We start from the raw sequence: 23155 nt of genomic DNA on the forward strand, positions 1-23155 counted from the left end.
TAGAAATGCATATTACCTCTACTGTATACGTGTATAACTTACTACTACTAAATACAAGAGCTCAGCAAATTAGGGGTGAACTAAAAACAGACAGACCCAATAAAACTTGCAAAGCATTATAGCCATTTTATGTGGCCTCAATTTTTAATTGATTTTCCTGATATCTATAGATCTGTGGCTATTGCAGTTATCATATTTTACTAATTGACACCAAATTTTGCTTGGCTTTGGCACATGCCAACAAATGTGTTTGCCCATCTATCAAAGGACTGAAGTAAGAACCATGTTCATAGCTTAATCATTTTCAGTAGTTACAAGCAGTCCTTATAATTTGTATAAGTTGCCTTAAAAGTGGGGGTCGATAACCCGTCAATCGAAATCTACCAGACGACCGCAGGCAGGTGACAGGTAGGTCAAGATCTTGTCCCTGCCTTGCTGATCCCAAACTGGCAGAACTGTGCAGCAAAGAAGAAGTGCCATACGAAATCCTAGCTGGCAAAGCCTGAACCTGCCGAGCGATCCTGCAGCTGTCATAGGCGGCAGAGGCAATCCCTGCCATGCAGCATGCCCTTTGCTTACGTGCAACTGTGGGGACTGCTTCTGCTGCCTATAACAGCTGCAGGATAGCTTGGCAGACTCAGGCTCTTGTGTGAACATGCCTGGGCTCCTCCCAGGAGTGCACTTTTCTTATCTCAGCTGGCCCTCCTCTTCAGTCCATCCAGACATCATATGGAATGTACGAGAGAGGTGGGGCAGCTGGGATCAGCACTAGAACAATGCGCTGCTTTGAAACCACTTCTTTGCCTTCCTGATCCCCCCAGTTGTGTACCTTTCTGACCCCCTCAGTGGTGTATCCTCCTGATCTCCAGTGGTGCACCCTCCTGACCCCCCTCCCAGTGGTGTACCCTCTTGACCCCCCCCCCTAGTGGTGAACTCTCCTGACTCCCCCTAGTGGTGAACTTTCCTGACTCCCCCCAGTGGTGCACCCTCCTGACTCCCCCCAGTGGTGCACCTTCCTGACCCCCCCAGTGGTGCACCCTCCTGACCCCCCCCAGTGGTGCACCCTCCTGACCCCCCCCAGTGGTGTGCCCTCCTGACCCCTCCCCCCATACCGTGCCCTCCCAACCACACCAGTGGTGTCACTCCTGACCCCCTGTACTGTGTCATCCTGACCCCCTGTACCACGCCCTCTTGATCCCCAGTGCCATACCCTCCTAGCCCCCCCTGTGCAGTGCCGTGCTAACCCCGTCCTGCTCACTCAAGTCCACTGCCCCACTTTTCCCTGTACACTGTCCTACTTACTACTGACCTCTATACAATGCCACACTGCCCTACATCCTGCTGACTCCTGTACACATTACCGTACATCCTGCTGACCCCTGTACATTACCATACATCCTGCTGACCTCTGTACACTGCTGCACATCCTGCTGACCCCTGTACATTGTCCTACTTCCTGCTGACCTCTGTACACTGCCTTACATCCTGCTGACCCCTGTACACTGCCATACATCCTGCTGACCCCTGTACACTGCCATACATCCTGCTGACCCCTGTACACTGCCATACATCCTGCTGACCCCTGTACACTGCCATACATTCTGCTGACCCCTGTACTTTGCCCTACATCCTGCTGACCTCTATACATTGCCCTACATCCTGCTGACCTCTGTACACTGTCATACATCCTGCTGACCTCTGTACACTGCCGTTCATCTTGCTGAACCACTGTACACTGCCGTAAATCCTGCTGCCCTCCGTACACTGCCGTAAATCCCGCTGCCCTCCGTACACTGCCGTAAATCCCGCTGCCCTCCGTACACTGCCGTAAATCCCGCTGCCCTCCGTACACTGCCGTAAATCCCGCTGCCCTCCGTACACTGCCGTAAATCCCGCTGCCCTCCGTACACTGCCGTAAATCCTGCTGCCCTCCGTACACTGCCGTAAATCCTGCTGCCCTCCGTACACTGCCGTAAATCCTGCTGCCCTCTGTACACTGCCGTAAATCCTGCTGCCTTCAAAACACTGCCGTAAATCCTGCTGACCTCCGTACACTGCCATAAATCCTGCGGACCTCCGTACACTGCCATAAATCCTGCTGACCTCTGTACACTGCTGTACATCCTTCTGACCCCTATTCTCTGCCGTACACCCTACTGACCTCTGTACGCTGCCATAAATCCTGCTGACCTCTGTACATCCTGCTGACCTCTGTACACTGCCATAAATCCTGCTGACCCCTATACACTGCCGTACACCCCACTGACCTCTGTACATTGCCCTACATACTACTTACACTGGCCAGAATTCAGAACAGACAGCAAGGCCTGAAACTAGTCGAGCAAGTCAGCCTGCATTTCCAGTAGTTCTGCCTTCATGATGGATTCCTGTATCAGACTTGAAGTTAAGTTTTAGGGTAGGCTAAGTTTATAAGTTTACAGTGAAATTAGTTTTATTATATTTTTCTAAGCTTTCTCTGTGCCCTCCTTGTCGTTACTTTTTATTATTGGCTTTCTGGTTAACTCCTTAAGTAAAAAAAAAAAAAATTGGTGCCGCACCCCAGTGATCTTTGATCTCTACCATGTAAGTCCAGGTAGATCTCTACCTGTAAAAGGTTGCCTACCTCTGCCTTAAAGTATATCTAAATCCAAAAACAAACATTTAATATATTGCAGCTTATTAGTCCTTAGATGGGATGCCTGTATTCATTTTATTTTTCAGGCTTTATTTTCACCTGGTAATCTTGCAAATAACACACACTGACCCTGGGTGGCTATGATCACCCCCTCAATGTGTATTTGGAGGTAGCCATGGTTGCCGCACAGACAGGACTTAATACGTGTATGCCTTTGTTTGTATTCATTTCATGGGGAATGATGGGATTATTAGTTTACATGAATATGATAACATTGCTTTCAGTTCAGCCCACAGAAAGTGAGCAGGACACCGAATTCATGGAAAGATCAACAGGTATTTTGTGTACTTGGTAAAAATGTTTTAGCCTCAAAAAGAAAATTAATACAGACACAGCAACTAGGGACTGATAAAATGCAATGTATGACACTTTATTTCTTGAGTTTAGTTATGCTTTAATTACACCATGCTGCCAGTACTGAATTGTGCCTACAAGTCTGTACATCAATTTAGAACCCATATAATTCCATCACTCTCTTACCACAATCCAAAGACTGTCCTAAAAGAACAGTATGGTCTCAAACTGATCAGCTAAGCTACTGTGATCTTGTTACAGAAGGCTGGATATTTTTTTAAATAAATTCAATATTTTTAAAGCATTGTTGGCAATAACTTAGAAAGCTCTATTATTTCACCAACCTTCCAGTATTAAAGTTACTTGAGCAAGCTTGAGAACTATGCTCAAAATACACAAAATGTCACTATTTTGCCATCCCTGTTTTTTGCAAGATTTAATAAAGATGGTATTTTAATCTCACTTGTTTCAGTCTAGGAGTGCTGAGTATCCCCCATTGAAACTGTAAACTGTACCAGAGGATGTAAAAGTTATTGCTACATGCAGATTTAAATCAGCACAAATATTTAAAATTGTAGCTGCTTTTTTCAAATATATATATATTTATTATATTTACAGTATATGTTTAAGTGAATATGCAAAAAAAAACTTACAAAAGAGTTTTATTAGGCAGTTCTGCTCTACACAGCTAAATTTATTCCCCAAATGCTTCTCTTGGGATCACTGACACTACTTAAGTCATCTGTTTTCTTAGTCTCTCTCTCATTCAGGTAGATGGGGAGAAAAACCAAATTCTTTCCCAGTTGTCCATCAATCCTTGCCAAGACACTGTCATTTATTTTTACAGCCACATGCGGCTTTCAGCACCAATGGATACCAGCAAGTTATTGGCCTGTATTCTCCCACCCACCATCGTATGTACTTTGCAAGTTTTCATGAAATTAATTATCTGGCTACTGCTGCAATTTTATTTATAGTTTTGCGACTGTCAGTTTCAATTAGGACCAGAAATGGGTGTACTTTCTGCATGCTTCTCAAACTGCATGACATAAACTTTATAGTCTTGGAAAATAAAGTCAAAGAAAGTCCCACATATATGCATACATTTTAAGGGTGTATGTAAATCGTAAATTATTTTTCAGTATGTTTGGCATTGTGCCTCACTGTAAATGGAATTCTTAAGCAATTTGTTTGTAAATCTGTTGCAAAATGTCATATCTGTCGAACCTGCCAGTAATCACATTTTCAGTTGCAGGCTGACAACACCAAGCCACTACCTCGTGACTAGCAGTAATGTTATCACCCTGTCATGTGAGCTCTCTCTCAGTTGCCCGTTGGACTGCCTCTCTGCTAGACCTGCTAAGCATCCCAAAGGGCAACTGAAGGATCGTATAAAATAGGCTGACAATTGCAAGACAGCAACTTCGCGTCCTAAGCATGCTACAAGAAGTGATGTCACTGACAAGATCTTTGCAAGAAACTTTGCAAGAAACTTTGCAATAGATTCACAAAAATGATTCGCTTAAAAAAGCTGTACCTAGTGAGACAAGATTCCAAACATACTAAAAATAGATTATGGGTTTACATACATTTTAATTAGAAGCAAACAAACTCTATGAATTGCCAAGGTTTTTCTTTTATATGTTGGATTGAGTAGGGAAAGATAAGAACCCGTCAACTTTTTATTGCTCTCTGCAGTGCTCCTTGTCCCTTTTATAACTGTAATTATATATTTTTAATGCAGTGCTACAAAACAAACTAACACAAACTCCAAACGTTTACAGTTGTACGTTAAATGAAAACAGCAAAAAATATTTTCCATCATAAGGATTACATACCTGATTGCCTCATACTAGAGCCATTCAGCTTGGCATCCTTGATAACAAGGTGCTTGATCCATAATGTTGGTGCAGTGATATCTGCAAGGCAAGAGTATAAATTATCTAAATTATATATATATATATATCATATTGTATTTCACTATCAATCTATAACCAAAACATCATCATATATTCAGAGGCCAATTTAATATTATGGCATCATAAATAAAGCTTATACTTATATTACTTACTATAATATTATTATTTTTAATATTATATATAACTAATATATGTATTATTTAGTCATGCAAAAAGAGTCAGTCCTCTACTATGAAAGTGTCATGATTTAACTAAAGCTTTAGTTAGACCTCATTTAAAATGCTGTGTCCTGCCCTGCAGATCCACTTACATAAATATATTGATAAGGTACAGAAAGTCCGGAGATGGGCAACTAAAGTGGTACAAGGTCTGACAAGTAAAATAGAGAGACTGGATGAACTTCTTATGTTTGGCCTTCGGGAGAGAAGGAAAGGGAAGGCATGACTGAAACTGTTAAACTCATGCAACTTTTTTTTTGTTTGTTTACGATCTGTGACAAATTTTCTTTAACTCCCGTGTTGTTGTCACAAAAGGAAGTATGGCCCCTTTCGCTTGGACAATGTTGCTGACTTCTGATCCATGGGGGACCAATGTGTCAGCAGCAGCCAGCCCATGGTTAGCACAGCAGCCAGCCCATGGTTCGCACAGCAGCCAGCCCATGGTTCGCACAGCAGCCAGCCCATGGTTAGCACAGCAGCCAGCCCATGGTTAGCACAGCAGCCAGCCCATGGTTAGCACGTCCCTCACACCTATTTGAAGAGAGATATTACACTGAAATCTCTCTTTACTGCACCACAACCACATCCATTAGATGCAGTTGCAGCATTGTCCTATTCACCTCCATTGGGGAAGTTGGCAGGCGGCATTGCTGATCGCATCATGCCCTACTTTTTTTCTGTGCATCATGGCAATGAAGATGGGGCCATCTAGAAGGCATTGACAGGTTTTGACAAACATCTGAAGTGCATTAAAAACAGACCTCAATCACCTGGTTTTGCCACACAAACATGCCCATGTGAAAGCGGCCAAAGAGAAAATCTTTCTAACATGAGGCCAAAACCCTTTTAGACAAGTACCTTTGTCAACATTAGAGGATTTTCCCTCACTTCTTCTCATGAATGTAAATTTTTTGATTTCCTAACAATTTTTATGTCTCAATAACAACAGTCACCAGCACAGAAAGAGAGGATGACTCTAACCAATGGGGACTTTAACAGCAATAAAATCATGGCTGAGGTTCTAATCATTCCCTACTCCCACCAAAACGTTTTGGCTAGAGACTCAGTTGAACATGTGTTTGTATTGCTCAGATGCAATTTCCTACCTACCAACTTTACTATGATACTAACCAGAGGCAACTTTTAGCACACAATTTGAAAGGACACACCACTCCAGTTACAAAATCAGTGTTTCTCAACACAAGGGAACCGTTGAAATAACATTCTGATCTCAGAGAACTGCTGCTAAAAATTACTGTATCTATACCTTATTAGTGTTTATCACATTAGTGTGATGGTCAGTGGGAATAATGATCCTCACACTTGTTGGCATTGGGAAGGTTTCCCCTCTTATAGATAGTTAAAAAGATCAATGTTATCAGTGGAAACTTATCTGAGAGGAAGAAATTGCTCACTGCTCCAGGTACCCCTAGCAACTTTTGGAGGAACAATGGTTGAGAAACCCTGGTGTAGAGTATAACATGTTTGTTGTTAGGCAGTTCATTCAATCTATATTATATATAAAGGTCTATATTAGACTTCAAAAAAGAAAACGAAGGAAGAAAGAGGGACGAAGAGCTTTCTTGCCACAAGGTCAGTCTCTCTAAGGACAACTGGGAACTATGATTAATCTAAGATGGACTGCCTGTTCCCAAAAGAATAACTACCACAGACAGCAATTATCGCAATCTCCTTCATTTCAATATTATTCATAGGTCAGTACTGGCAACATCTTTAATTCCATTACTTTTTGTAACTGAAATAATTACACAGATGTCTACTTCATTACATTTTGCTATGTTTGTTCCTATGCAGCAGACGTATGAAACACAATGTATTTGTTCATTTTTAAAGACATTTTTACTTTGAGATATGTAGACACCCCCCCCCCCCCCCCACTGCTGATCAAAATAGATGAAACCTCTACTGTTTAGGGGTCTCACGAGCATCGGTGAGCAGCTCTGACCAGTGCTTGCTATAGCTGCTTAGCCTTGTCTGCATGCTGGAGCCACCTTTGTGTTACACAGGCATATTTAAGGCTTGAACGAGTCTGCCTGGTGGTAGTTTTAGATTTGCTCATAAACACTGGTGAACCCAGGGAAGTTCTTGGAGTGGTAAAAACCTTTTAGTGGCAAACTGAAGCAAGCTTTCAAGGCATAGGGTCCCTACTATAGGATTATTCAAAGTGGCCCTTGGGTTTGAAGATTGATATGATGTCAAAAAAGCCATTAAATTATTTTACCCACAAACTTACTAGCAAAATTGAATATTCCCCTCTTTGTGACTCATCAAAAAGGTACTTAAACCCAGATATTACTTTGAAAAAGTAACAGTGACATCATCACAGTGTTGCACATAACTTATGCAGAAAGCAGAGTTGTTGGAGGGACCAATTGGGCCCACCTACTACAAGTTGCTTGCAGAAAACTAAGGGGCATCAGACAAAAGACTAGTAACCCTACTTCACGATAAAAAGCAGCAGTGACCGGTCTTTATTACAGGAAGCTCATATACAGATGCAAGGTTTCATGCTGGATTGCTGCACAGATCTGGAAAAAAATGAACGAAGTAAGAATGCAAATGCCTCTTGTATTTAGACAATGTTAGTTTATTCTGGAGTTCAGCTATAACAAAGAACGCCCATGATTCGATCACACACCAAATGGTATACTAATATTTACTATAAGTAACTCAAACTAACAATCTTTATTAGTCCAAAATCAAATGAACAATCCTAGCCAACAAGAATACATTACAAAGGATTCTCTGTGGGCTACATAAAGAAAAATCACAGTGGTAGTTATCTCCTTTTAGGCAAGTTATCTCTTATAAACCTCAGACAGAGATGCACTTGTGTGAGTAAATTTCACCTTCAGTTGCTGAGCTCTGTAAACAACAGACCTTATTTAGCAGGAGGTATCTGGAAAATGTGTGAAAATGCAATGCAAAAGCTGATGACTAAAAGTGAGAATGCATCTTAGTAATGCAATCATTTATGTTTACCTGACTAAAGTAAAATGTTTTAAAAAAGCAAATATTTTACTCCTGGTCATAAAAAAAACCCCACAGCTGTAATTTCAAGATTTCAACTGCAGGTGATCCTAAAATTGTTAGGTGACCATAAAATACAAGGTTCTGCAAGCAAATTAATAAATTATGGTCCAGCATCTGACCACTGAGCACTACAGACAAATGAAGTTCCCAATGTTGCTTACAAAAGAATTACGGAAGATGCCTATTTTTTTTTTATTGATACAGGATTTGGTCTCAAGAAAATTGGAGGTTTGCAATTATCTAGAAAATACCCCTCTAAGCCGATACAAAATTCTCATTATTGTTAAAAGAAATAGCAACAAATTTTGCTCTGCAGACAGCCTAAAAGCCCCTCAATCAGACAAGATGAACACCATTAGCTCTATGCTGCCATGCCGCACAACTGTGTGTGTATTGTGCATTGTATGTGTCAGCCCATGACCTGAATTGGAGGGAGGCGATTTCCTGAGCAGCAGATTGAACCTGCCCATGTGTTGTGAACAGGAAATTGCTGACCCTTGGGTCATTGTCACTTTTGGAAACCATCAAGTGGTGAAAAGAAATCAAACAAGAAACAGGTGTTCATCACAACTTTCTAAATGAAGAGATTAAGGATAGTTCAGCAGCCCCTTAATCTGGACTGTGAAGTGATTGTCTGTGCCATAAGTGAAATGCAATGACCTTTGGGGGGGGCGCCCTGCAGAAATGTATAGAGTAACGCTGACTGTTCAGAACACAAAAATACAGCTGTGAGCAAATTGTACATAATATGGCTTTTACAGCACAATCAATTTGTAATGAACGTTGTGGCAAGTACAGATCAAAGCAGTTATAAGCATGTTTACACTATGACATCAAACATCCAATAAAAAAATTGGCATTTTAATGGACTTATTTAATAATGTCTTTTGTAATCAACATTTTACAAACCAAGAAATCCCTGGGGTTGACTTACTAAAGGCAAATAGTCTGTTGACTTTACAATGAAAGTTGTACTGTGCAAGGGAATTTTATGTGACAAAATTTCACTTTGCAAAAAAATACCCAATCAGGTGCAAGGAAAATAAAAAGGGTGTTTTTTATTTGCACAGGATTGGATGATGGAAGTCAGCAGAGCTTCCCCTCATTCACTAAACTCTGAGGAAATTCCTTTTTAAAGGGAACAGCCTATTTGTCCTCACTAATCAGCCCTTCTGTGTTGCCTTAAGTCACCAATAAGCATTACATTCTTTCAAGTGATTATAAAGGTCGGATTTAAAAAAAACAAAAAACAAAAAAACAAAAACATGTTATACTTACCTTCTCTGTACAATGGTTTTAGACAGAGCAGCCCAATCCTCTTCTTTTTGGGTTCCCGGCCAATGCTCCTGCCCCCCCAGCTGAGTCCCCCCCAATAGCAAGCCTCTTGCTATGGGGCACTGGAGCAGGCTCACTCCCAAGCCGTGCTCCTGTGAATTGTCATTGTCCATGCACACACACAGCATGGATCGGCCCCACCCTCCCACTCGCTCCTCATTGGCTCTTTGGCTGTGATTGACAGCAGCAGGAGCCAATGGCTCTCACTGCTGTATGAGCTAATGAAGAGAGAGAGAGAGAGATTTGGGAGAGCTGCTGTTCTCATTCACATCACTGGAGCAAGATGGGGCTCAGGTAAGCATGGGGGGGGGGGCGGGGGGCTGAAGGGGGAGTTGCAGCCAGAAGGTTTTTTGGCCTTAATGCACAGAATGTATTAAGATATAAAAAAACATCTGCCTGTAGAACCACTTTCAGCAGCAATCAGCCAGTTCGAATATAACTGGTGGCCAATCAGATAAAAATGTGAAATGATATGTTGTAACTCTGAGCAATTAAATGGCATATTTTAGCATTTTTCTGTAATTTTGTGAATGAAATTCTAACAAGGGGTTAGGGTGGCCAATCTCAAACTCAGCTTCAAGGTGCCAATTGGATGAATACTGTGCTATTTAAAACTATCTTTTTCTTATAATAGGAAAGAACCCTAAAGCATGACGCCAGTTTTTATATAGCATAAGGAACAGTTCAAGCTTTGTTTTAGAGTATTGTCTTTTTTTCTTTTGGAAAGATTTTTCCTTCATTCCTGTCTTAATGACACCCTGTTGACAGATAGGGCATCACTGGAACAAGCGCCACCATGGAAATAAAAGAGAGGTTCTAATACTTCCCTAATCTATCCAAAACAACAAGTTTTAGCTAGAGTTTGGCTTTAGTTTTAAATTTCTTCTTCCTCGGATTTGTTAAAATAAAAATCTAAGTATTCTAAATGTGAATGATATGATCATACATGCTAAGTGGTCTATTTATCAATTTGTTTCGACAAGATTCACACTTTCTGAACTTACACCCAGGATTTACACATTTTCGAGACAGAAGCTTTAGTAAACACCTAGAGCCCATTAAATCTGAACTTCTCATTGGACATGCTTACTGTAATATTTCAAAGCCATCATGTTTTTTTTCACACACACGTGATCACCATAAATATACAGATGACATCTTCACCACACAGACTTGTGGAATTCAAACAAAACATACCCCTAGGAAGGTAATAACTACTCACAAACAGAAATTACTTTTTTTTTTGCTTTAATATTGCAAACCTATCAGCAAGCACATACACTAAAGGGTCGATTTATATATTAGCAAATGCGACTTTTACCAAACATTCTCTTGTGGAGAATTGATCACCGCCATTTACGTCTTATGGACCTGGAAGATTGTCCACCTGAGAATGTTTGGTTAAAGTTCAAATTCACTGCTTTATAGGTAGACCCCCAAGGTATTGACACATTCTTCTTTCAAAAGCCACTGTGGTAGACTAGTGTGCTTTGCTACTGTATAGTGACACAAAACAGCACCAGTGGGTGAAAACCAAAGGGAACACCTCAGACTCAAATACCACCAATGCAAAATAGTCAAAATGTAATAGTCTATTATTGTTAAAGAAATAAATGCAAAAGAGGGAAGTCCATGTGTTATAAAGGTAAGCTCACATTTATAAAACAATGGCAAACATGAAAATGAGTTTGCTAATTCTATGCAGAAATGTCTTTGATAATACCAATGAGCCATGTAGGCTCAAACTACACAGAAAACTTTAATCTCATGCTACTTAGTGACCAACTGATAGTGACCAACACAAACAGCTCTTCAGCCTACAGGTAGTAAACTTGAGACCATTTTCCACCTTTTATGCACAATGGTTTAGCATTATTCTATGACCAGCTTAAAAAGCTTATATGATCTGATTTCCTGATATTACTTTTTTCTTTTCATTACATGCATACAGCAGGTACTTACCCCACCTCTTCCTAGCTCATACCAATCTGTGTATTTTTATTTGCAAAGAAACAGTCATCAGCTCTAAAGGTAATGCTAAGCTTTCCCTTTAGAGAGCCAACCGGAAGGCAGGAGGAGCCAGTGGGGGACCCCAGAAGAGGAGGAAAACTATTGCACAGGGCAGGCAGGTATAAAATGTTTGTTATTTAACAAAAAAAGAACCTTTACACTGTAACAAACCAAGCTGTCCAGCAAAATTTTCAGTTATGGCACGTTCACACTATGTAATGACCTATTTTTTTCTGCACAGAACAATGAAGGCCACCCACTGCATGCGGAGATTAACTGTGGACACTATCAATAAAAGTTTTTTTTAAAACTGTAGACAGTGCATTGCACTGAAACAGTGAATCGCATCGCCCCTCGCTGCCTGGTAAAACAGTCACCAGCCCACACACTCAATTGGATCATTGTAGAATGTGGGAAATGTGAACAGACTCTTACAGTAGTTGGGACTAACTATTTAACACTGAATGGGTTGCTTATAATGGTCAGCTTTTATGCATATGATCTAAACCTTTTTTTTTAACTGTAACTGAAAGTGTTATCTGGAGTTATGGTCCGTTCACACTATGTGTGTTGTGCTAATCCATGGTAAAACACGCGCTTTACTGCAATGGGTAATGGCACACCTTTCACACATTAGCAGTACTATTCAAAGACCTTCCCAACTCTATCCAAAATGAAAAAAAATGGCTGGACCCGGGCTTTAATGTTTAATTATCATAGAACACAAATGTGCCACTCTCTCAAATACTCAAACAAATATCAGGCACACCAAATTATTATTAGAGTAGATATATACCATGAAAAGATGAAAAGCCCTCTTACCATCTCCTTCAAAAACAGGCCGGGTCTCCATTGTAGGGGTTGGCTTGGATCCATCATCTGAATTGAGAGTAAGAAAGAAACGAAAGGAGACTACCATTATTGAGGTAAATGCTATCTACTCTACAGAACTGTTGAATGGTTGGGGTTTGCACGTGGCCCGGCCACGTTGACACACACACACAGACACACACATACATATATATATTTAAAAAAAAACAGGTCTGCACATTTGGAAAAAATAGAGAGGGATAGATATTTGTAAGAATCCAAATCTCCACTCTAAAATTGTAACAGAAGTGTAGCTGTAATTCAACACAATAGCTGTGTATTCTGTTATTCACTTGTATTCTTTGCTCTTAAAAGCAGAAGTATCAGCTCTTTGTTGGGCTGTGTGCCTTCATAGATGCTGTCCTATTTTTCTGCCTACATGAAGACTATGTGCCTTCACAGAGACGGTTCTATGTTCTGCCTCCTCTTAGTGTTAGAAACTGACATTCTCATCGAGCTGAAGGTCAGTTAAGAAAGACTTCCGTGCAATCCTCTCAACAACTTCTTTATCTGAGAGATTTATGAGCATCTCTGATCATAACTGAGGTGAGGCAGACTATTGCGGGCTCTTACAGCCTGACACTGAACTGACAATTCTCTAAGAGGGAGAGAATACACTCAAGTAACAGGATAAACTGCTAGCCCTTAGAGGTAAGATAGCATTATTAAACAATTTCAAGAATGGAAATTTCTATTACAAATGCCCATTCCTGACTGGTTCTGCACTTTTTCTTAAAAGTCTAACTTTAGGTTTTGGTGAACCTTTAATAGTTTGTTTGGACCAAGTTCGTTCAAATGAAATATTTCATTCACTAATGCATATAGCAGCTGTGCACATTATATAGACTTTATGTAGCATCAGTTACATACAGTATGCCAGGATGTGTTCCGGCAGTGGGGCTGGAACTTCCTGTTGCACTCCCAGAACAAACTCCACAGGAGACTGTGTACTACATGAATACAAGGCTTCCCCTGACTGGCTGAGAGGCAGAGGTGGGTGGATGATTCCAGGATCTCCACCTTAGCCAATCAGAGGAAGCCTTGTATTTATTCATATAGTACACAGCCTCCTGTGAATGGCTGAGCAGCACTGAGCCTGACCCAATTTTGTTCCAAGAGCATACTGTATGTAGCTGATGCAGCATACAGTTTATACAATGCACATAGCTGCTGAATGTGTTCGTGAAGGAAAAAGTTTGTTTGGACCAGCTTAGTCGACACAAACCATTTAAAGTTTACCAACATTTGGAGTTAAGCTTTAAATAATGTAAAAGCAGATTAACTTTGTATCAACTAATGCATTTTTTTGTTTTTTCAAAAGCTATTCTAAAATATATTTATATATATATCCATCACACCACAATTAAAGGTGAACTCCAGTTGGGATAGCAATTGCAGAAAGCTTATACAATACCAGGTTACATATTCTTATTTCTTTTTGTCTGAGCTGCAGTATTAGCTGAACTGATTGTCATGAATCCCATAACCTCAGCTGAGGGCACGTTTCTGTGATCAAGGTATTTGGGTGGGAGGGTGTACACTATTATTTCAAGCTGTATTTTAAGAAACAGTTAACATGTCACTAGGTCGGCACAGAAGCAGGACGTTGGGGTCATTTACCAAAGGAATAGAGGCTGTTAACTTAGCAAAGTGATTGTTCATGTTGCAAACTAAATGGTTACTAAATGAGGTGAAGATATGTTAATTTTGAATATTCAATTAAGTGCTGCATTGATTCTGTTTCATTCATCTCACACTTGATTGGGTATCCCAAATGAACACAGGGTCATCTTATTTACTAACATGTACTTTGCAAAGTGGACCATGTAAACCATAAACCACATTTCTCATTAAGGGGCTGAGGCACGGTGTTCCTTCCACACAGTGCATCCAGGAGTAGACATAGGAATGCAGCATTTTATACTTTACATATTTATAGGTGATTGCTATGTTTTTCCTGGAGTTCTCTTTAAACAAAAAAAAGAGTGTAATGGAGTATATATATTTTACCTTCCATGACAAATAGATAAAGCCACCTACCACAGCAATCTGGCATCGAGCGGATGGTACTGCAACCGTCTTGGTCATCATCAATGAAATCATAAAAAAAAGCTGGAAACTGTCCACTAAGACTGGTTTTAAGGGTTCATCAAGAGAAGGATATTTTGGTTATCTAAGTTGGGACTAAAATACGCACCTTCTTGTCATCCCTTACTGATTTTGTTTCAAGCACATCTGCCTTCCGAAATGCCTGCTGTCCAGAGGTCTATGAGGAAACCTAAGTAAATTCTTCCTAAATAATTATATACTTTTTCTGAGACTACTCCCTTTCAATTGACATAAAGCAGTTATTTTTAAAAAGGAAACAGTCCAACATAACAGATTAAGTTACCCTATTTATAAATTATTGGCGTACATATCAAACAAGAGATTTGCCAAAAAAAACTTTGGGGTAAATAGATAGATTTAGTACAAACAATGCAAAGTCATAATGCAATCTTCAGCAAGGAGGTAGGGATTCTGTGATTGTTTACCTATAATTCGTCGCTTCTTCTCAAATACTAGTTCCCTGGTTGTCATGCTAATCCATTGAGCGGACTCATAACAAGCATGCAAGTCTGGGGTTTTGACTTTACTCTGAATTTGTGAATCTGATGTTCGTTACGTGTCAGTGTCCTGGAAAATTTTCAGCCTCTCAGCTCTGTTATGTTTTTTAATCAGATTAGACCTACATATAGATGCCAGAAATCGTACATTGTTAAGGGGAGGGAAAAATACCCAATACACAGATGTAGCCACAAAATAATAAAAAAAAGAGAGACGAAAGAAATGTTACCACACAGAGTACATGTTCTTTACCCCACCAATCAACAATCAGGGGCCTATTCTTTTATGGACTAGCGCAGAGGGAGGTGCCATCTCTCCTCCAACCAACATCTCAAACCACCTGGACCAGATCAGTGCATATTTTTTGAGAGACCTACTGTAAATTTGTCATAGGATATACTGTATGTTTCTCCAAATTTGAATGGAACAAAAACATTGGAAATCCATCTGATTATGCTTACAGCATACAAAGATCTGGAGATTGCCAAGGCCAGGTGTGAATTCAGGTCTGAAGGTTTTAAGTACTCCAGGACATGGGTAAGTGGGAAATGGCTAAGGAGAACATCAAATACACAATTGATCATAACTCCCCCCCCCCCCCCCCCTTCACTCCCCTTGATTTTAAATGCATTTAGCACAACAGGGAATTTCTCTCACACCTACTAAAGGATGTAGGTCTATGATACACTCTAAGTTGTATAAGGAACTGCGTCAATCTATGGGAAGATAAAGAGACGTAGGGATTTCTTCTCATACCTCTTCCAGCAGACTATTAAGCTCAGATTCCCACTGTCTACAGTGTAGAGAGAAGGGGCTTATGGGATTGATTGACTAGGCCATTCAGAATTTGTGTGTTAGAAAAAATTAAGCTCAGAGACCCAAATTCGGCCTGGATAGAATGACGCAAGTATTAGTAGAAGGTCTTGCGTTGTATTTCCCAGGAAAAACTCTGCCTGTAACTGTTGGAAAGTTTTAAAATTAATATAGGTATACAATTAACAGCAAGACCAGAGATCTTCCATGACTGGAAACCCTGCAGTTTGAAAAGCTTTATCACAAGATCATTAGTCCACAGGGGCATGAATCTTGTGAAAACCTCTATGCGCAATATCTGCTTAGTCACATCCCATACCTTACCCATAAGTTGTGGTGTGGGATGGAAAGAATGGGTTTAGCAAGGAAATATGAGTTATTTGAACAGATATTAGAAAATGTCATCAAAATGTGACCGTGTATCCTCAATCTCTCACTCACTAAAGTGTTGTACCCAGGAGACTAAAAAATACAGCTAAGGATTGGAAACAGACAGGCTACCTTAATCCTTTGGGTATTGGAGGGTATCCAAGAGTGCTCTCAGACGCTTTTTTTCTCCAAATATGGTCTCAAAATAACTCGATCCAATTAAAAAAGGGGGATCCAAGTAACAGAGTTGTGGGGTAAGTATAATATTTGAGTCCAAATAATTTTTATCAATTTATTGTTACCCATTACAGGGAGGGGGAGCATACGCCATCTATTGCACTTGACAGTAAGAGATCAGAGGAACCAGACTAATAGGGTCAAAATCAGTAATAGCAGGAGAAATGTGAATACCAATGCAGATAATCTTCTCTACAACCTTTAAATGGGAGAGAGCTCTCACCAAACATTCTGGGAGAGTTTCCATGGGAAAGGAGTATGGACTTCTCCTAGTTAATAGTTGGTCCAGAAAAGGCACTGAACCAAACAGCAGGTCTGCTGCCTTGTTAGGGAGGAAAAAATAAGCTGTCATCAGCATATAAAGCTACTTTGTCTTCATCAGACCCTACAGTGTTGTAAAAGCACTGCAAGGGACACAATGGCTATGACAAAAAATAGAGATGAAAGGGGACCCCCCGGTCCTATACCCCTATAAATGAAAAGGGGGGATCATTGAATTGATTTACTAAAATTCCCTTGCAAAGTGAAAAGTCTATTTGCCCTTGGTAAACAAACCCCAATGAGTCACTGACCTGAACCCTGGCATAAATCCTATTTCATTAGGATGTATTTTGGTGTGTATCACTCAAGCCAATCTCATTGAAGGTCTCTACAATTACTAGGGAATATTACAATTATGGATTATACACAGTCTGATAAAATCCCAGAATCTAGAGCGTCATTAAGTGTCTTAAGGCGGCTTGGTAGAAAAGAAGATTTGTGTTGTTTGTACACCTCAATGGCCATGCCATCACTTCCAGGAGATCTGTATTTGGGAAAGACCCTTATAGCTAATTCCAGCTCCTGTAGTGTACTAGGTTGAATCCAAAATAGTTTGGGAAGGTTTGGCAGCTGAATATCAACTACTAAGTCATAAAATTCAAGGGGGGGTACAGTGAGCCTTCATATAGGAATTAATAGATATGAGAAAATATATCCAGAATTATATATCAGAGAAGGTTTGGAGGTTCCCCTAAGCATCTTTGATGGCCCCAACATACACTTTGTCTTACTGTGAATGAACATGCAGTATGTGCTTCCCATATTTCAGAGACAGAAACGACACTGTATTTTGATTACTATCTACATTTTAATATATTCTAACATCTAAATATCAGTTAAATGCATCTATTCAAAACATTTTATGACCTAAAATCAGGTTCACTTGCTTTATGCATTAACACTTCAGAATTTGTTTATAATGAAAGAAAGAAATATCTCTTTCTTTATCTTTTTAAATACATACTAAATACACTATTCTATATGGCCCAATGTATGTGGACACTACTCCAAAATTTTGAGCTGAGCTGCTTTTTAGTGAAGGGACAAGTGCACACTTCCAACTTTGTGGCCATAGTTTAGGGAAGACCCTTTTCAGTTCCAAGATGATTGTCCCTTCTGCATAAAACCAGTTCATAAAGCCCCTCCAGCTGTTGCCAAACTACAAGTCCCATGAGGAATTGCAACATTGACAGCTGCAAGTATGACTCCCAAAGGCAGAGGCATGATGGGACTTAATAGTTTTGCAACAGCTGGAGGGCCACCAGTTTGACACCCCTTGTGTAAAGGAACACCAGTGTCCTGCAGAGAGCTCTGACCGCAACCCTCCTGAACACCTTTGGGATGAACTGGAACACTGATTTCAAGCTAGGTTCTCTGACCCAAAATCAGTAACTGACCTAAATAAATACTTTGACTGAATAGGCACATATTTTCATGAATACTGTCAAAACTCTTGTGAAAAGTCTTTCCAGAAGAGTGGAGACTGTGGCAGCAAGAAAGGAAGATAAGATCCCATATCAATGTCTATGGTTTCTGTTCATTTTAACTACTCAAGTGTACACAGTTGTATAGCAACAGTATAGATGAAGCATCACCTCCAACTAATCCCAGAGGTGGTCTAATCCTTTCTGTCATCTTCTTCTCTTTTGCGCCAAATTATACCACTAAAAATGTTGTAATGTGTTGGATGGAAGCTAGTATTATGATAAGAAAGGTTGACCTTTTGTCCTATGAAGCATTTTAATACATGTGGTGATGAAAAAGATGTTGTGAGTTTCTGGTGCATATTTGTTATCAGCTTTATGAAGAAAGTGAGGTTGATTTGCTAAAGGCAAACAGACTGTTCACTTTGCAAGTGAGGTTGACTTTTTTTTAGGAAATGTTCCCAGAGCTTAGTAAATGAGGTGAAGCTCTGCTGACGATCATCATTCAGTCAAGTACAAGCAAAAATTCTGTTTTATTTTCTTTATATGTGATTGGATATTCTTTTTAAAGTGAAGTTTCACCACATTTACTAAGCTCTGAGGTGTATTCCCTTGCAAAGTGCAACTTCCATTGAAAGTGAAATTGTCTTTAGTAAATCAACCCCAAAATCTGCCTTCATGAGAATATTTAAGGTATACTGTATCTAAACCCAAGAAAAAATGCTAATAAAAAGGAGGAATGTAGCAGCTGCATAATTTTTTAAAGTACATTTTCTGCAAGTAGAGAAAAATACCTATTGAACCTGATCTAAATCCAGTATCCTTGTAATTTCCTATGTTGAAAACACAAACAATTTTATCAGCTTTCCCAAGTAATTTCTGTGAACTACACAAGCTCTCATCCTTATGTAATGGAGAAAAGACGGGACTGAGGGGTTTGTAGCCTGAACCAGGAGAGCAACTTGCTTCCCAGTAGATATCTCTATTTGCCACATAAGGCCAAGTGTTCATTCGTGCACCATAAAGTCCACTTTCCAATGGCGCCCTGTGATGCCCCAGGAAAATTAGAAAGCCCAACAAGACCCCAGTTGTCACATGCCATACATAGGCATCTTAGCTCAAGTACACAAATAATTTACCCATGTATAAAGGCTTTAAAATGTGAAATGGCTGATATGCTCATGTCTTTGAACGGTTTGTCTAACAAAGAAATAATTCTTAAGAAAAAAACAAACAAACATGATGGCATTTTAAAAGTGATGTCTCTCAAAGGGAGGAAAAGATGGGTGGAGCTCTTCAGCATCTGCTTTTCTATTATGTTGAATGATTAAAGAATCTCAGACTAAAAGATCAGACCTTTTCTCCTACAGTAATGATGCTTTTGATTTAAAGTATATACTAATATCAGAAATTACATCCATATTGCTGGAAGACTTTGCTCTGAGAATGAGCCAAGCTACAATACCTGAAGTTGGCATTTAGGTTAAAATAACCAGAGCCAGACATTGTCAGGTCCTAGGCAGATCATCGTCTCCGAGTTCTCAATAGTCTCCTTACAAAGTTTTAATCACACGTTTAACTAGGGTGCATTTTTGTTTCTCATCTGTACTGAAATCAATGACAGACTACCATACCAAATTCTGGATTGATCTGCTCTCCACTTGCTGTATTACTAGCAAATGTATTTCAGACTGGTAGATAAGAGGAAATGAAAGGATTCTGGGAAAATGTAATTTCTTGACAGTCATACAGGCTTGTATTGTGTATATGGGCCTTCCTTCCAAATTAAAGAGCATCTAAATCTGAACAAATCCAAATATGGAGATGTTTAAAGGGAAGTTTTTTGCTTGTCTTCTTACAGTTTTTACACATGTAAGCATGATCAGCATTATGGACATAAATCTATTAGTGAGTGTTACTGTTCTAAGACCTTGTTTTTGTTAAATTGCAAATAATCAGTATATGAATTTCAGAGGCAGACATACTGTTCATTACATATGAAGGCTCTGCTTCTTGTTTTGCAGAACTGAATTGCTCCACTCTCTCAATTTTTGGGTTTACCAAAAACAGCCTTTATTTTTATTGTATACCCCTCTTAACAGTCATTAAGCAACTATTCACATTCCCTGATCACCTGACCATCCTCGTCATTTTCTAATCACATGTATAGAAGGTCATTAGAGAGAAAAAAGTAAAAAAAAAGATATATGACATTCCATAAATAAACAAGGACAAGCTAGTGAAAAACACAAAAGGAACATCAAAAATTACTTTAATAGATAACTGCATTAAGCAGTAATTAAAAATCAATAAACATATATTTTTAAATGCAACTAGTGTACAGCCTGAGAAAGAATGACTGTGGTTTGGGCCATTTAGGCTCTATAGCATGTGCATGTGATAACAAGGATATTCTGGCAGAAGGATTGAGGAGAAAGATGACCTCATCAGTGCGTTGCTGCTCCTTCATTGTCCAAGCACATGCTGACGACAGGGAAGTGACTACACTGTATTACCTAACTGTAGTAGAAAAAACTGAAGTCACCAACTTGGCTGTGCTGTCTGGCAGGGTTTTTTAAATCTCAGAACAGGCTGCGAAATCCTCAGGAAGGTAAAGCAGCTCCCAAATAAGTTTTGAGCAAGGAAGGACCGTGATCTTTGACCCGGGAGAAAAACACAAACTGGTCTTTTCATGGTAGGTCCAGATTTCTGAACCTCATAAGCTGAACAGGGTGAATGCTGCTTTGTGTAAATTATTTGGATGCATCTAAATAATATACTAGATAACATGCCATGCCATCATCACAAATGTTTCATTATCATGTTTTTTCATTTCACCAAAGTCGCAGAACACTTTTTCACAGTTTTGCATTTTTTGCAGGACTCTACATTTATTGGCATAACATCTTAGATTCGCAACATACGGTAAGCAGGCGCGGGACCAGCCTCCTCCACTGAACAAGAACAGCCTGCCGCCAAAGAGCTGGATAGCTCTCTGATTCGGCAGGATTTTCAGAAACTCTGGGACAGAGTCTTTAAGTCTGAGAACCTCCTGAGCAACATGGAGGATGCCCTGTTCCCACTACAGGACTCATCCAAGCAGATGTGCAATCAACCTGCTCAACTTCAACTTAAGTAGGACAACCTTGAAAATCTCATGCAATTAAATGATCTCTGCTCTATTGGTCTTCCGAAGGGAGCAGAGGGAGTGCACCCACCCAGCTGCCTTTCCTGAGGAGCTCATTATCAATACTTATGGCAGGGATGCTTTTCTTTGTCATTCGTTGTGCAGCGGGTACACTGCGTGGCGGCCAAACAACCACCACAGGGAGCTTTGCCTCGTGCATTGATCTCTAAATTCTGGGTAGAGATGCCATGCTTTGCCTATCAAAGAAGAAAAGTAATGCAGTATTCCCATTCGCAATATAAAGATTTCTGTATTCCCTGACTTTTTGGCAGAAGTTCAGCAGCAATGCACTTGCTTCCTGGCGGTCCACAGGCTCCTTCACGTTCTCCACACCTAACATGCCATGCTCTATTCAGCATGCCTCTAATCAGTGAAGAGACGGTACATTTCTTTGATAATCCTGAAGCAGCATCAACTGGAGCCTGCCTAACTCTGCAAGTACTACATACCTGTGTGCTTCTTGCCTTTATTTGGCTAAATGCAGAATAGACTGATCCGCTTGAAATGGAATTAAAGCGCAATTCACTAAAGCTTATCACATGATATAAGTCAGTCACATGACCACATATCGCATGCGATACTGAAAATATCAATTCACTATTACTAGTATGCTGTATTTACTGAAAATAGCAAAAAAAAAAACTAGGTAAATACTGCATAAAAAGACCTTAAAGTCGATTCACAAAAAGGAAATAAATAATTAAATGCATTAGGTAGTGCTCCAGGAATGCAGTATGTACTGGTATCTGTTAGTACTGTCATGGGTTAAGGAATGGGTGGCCGCTGAGTCCCTAACAACCTATGAGTCATCAGCTGTCAGTGGGGTTCTCCACTGAGAGCTGAATAAAAAAAAAAAAAAAAAAAAAAAAAAAAAAATTGCCGGCAATAAAAAAAAAATTATTAAAAAACAATTTTGGGTCCCCCCCCAGCCATACCAAGCCCTTTGAGTCTGGTTTAGATTTTGAGGGGAACCCCCACACCAAATTTTTTTTTAAAAATGCCGTGGGGTCCCCCCCAAAATCCATACCAGATTCCTATCCGAGCATGCAGCCCGGCAGGTCAGGAAAGGGGGGGACGGACAAGCGAGCGCCCCCCCCTTCTCCTGAACCATACCAGGCCACATGCCCTCAACATGGGGGGGTGGTCTGGGGCAGTGGGTCTGGGTCTGGGTCTGGGTCTCCCCCCCCCAAGCACCTTGTCCCCATGTTGATGAGGACATGGGCCTCTTCCTCACAACCCTGGGCTGTGGTTGCAGGGGTCTGCAGGCAGAGGGCCTGTCGGAATCTGGAAGTCCCCTTTAGCAAGGGGGCCCCCAGATCCCGCCCCCCCTGTGAAGGAGTATGGGGTATATGGTACTGCTACCCATTCACAAAAAAAAACAAAAAAAAAAACTGTAGTGCGAACACAGGAGAATCCTTGACAAGTCCTTTATTAAAAGGAAAATAAAAGAATGTCCCCCAAATTAGATCCAATGTCAGTCACGATGCTCAACATCATTGATCCAGCATGCCCCGGTCAATGATGATGTCACACAGGAGCAGGGTCACACACGTGATGTCACCGGGTAGCCCCGCTCCTTGTATATTACAGTGCTGAGCAAACTTTTTGGCACTATATAAATACTGTATTATATTAACCTCCCTGGCGGTATGATTATGTCAGGAATTTTGTACCAAAAGCGGTACCATTTTTTTGCATGGAAATATGTAGTTTTTTATTGTAGGCTGTAATTTTTAGGAATAACTCACTGAAATCTATCCGAAAAAGAGTCTATTAAACATTCCGGATATGATAAAACTTGA

General features: G+C 40.2%; 1 protein-coding gene across 11 annotated transcripts in view; it reads right to left on the reverse strand.

Annotated features, from left to right (window-relative positions):
• SMOC1 (SPARC related modular calcium binding 1) overlaps positions 1-23155 on the reverse strand; it is a 316356-nt gene that overhangs the window by 59365 nt on the left and 233836 nt on the right. For 5 of the 11 annotated variants that reach the window (XM_089691648.1, XM_089691649.1, XM_089691653.1 and 2 more), the window contains 2 exons: positions 12348-12437; positions 4828-4908 (listed from right to left, as the gene is read on the reverse strand). In XM_089691648.1, the coding sequence (XP_089547774.1) occupies positions 4828-4908; positions 12348-12437 (171 nt within the window). The remainder of the gene's footprint in view (positions 1-4827; positions 4909-12347; positions 12438-23155) is intronic. The other 6 variants (XM_089691650.1, XM_089691655.1, XM_089691654.1 and 3 more) reach the window with 2 other exon arrangements.

This window comes from Staurois parvus, unplaced genomic scaffold (assembly GCF_062004578.1).
Source record: "Staurois parvus isolate SC_StPar_1 unplaced genomic scaffold, SC_StPar_1.0 ptg000568l, whole genome shotgun sequence".
In the NCBI taxonomy this organism is placed as follows: Eukaryota; Metazoa; Chordata; class Amphibia; order Anura; family Ranidae; genus Staurois; species Staurois parvus.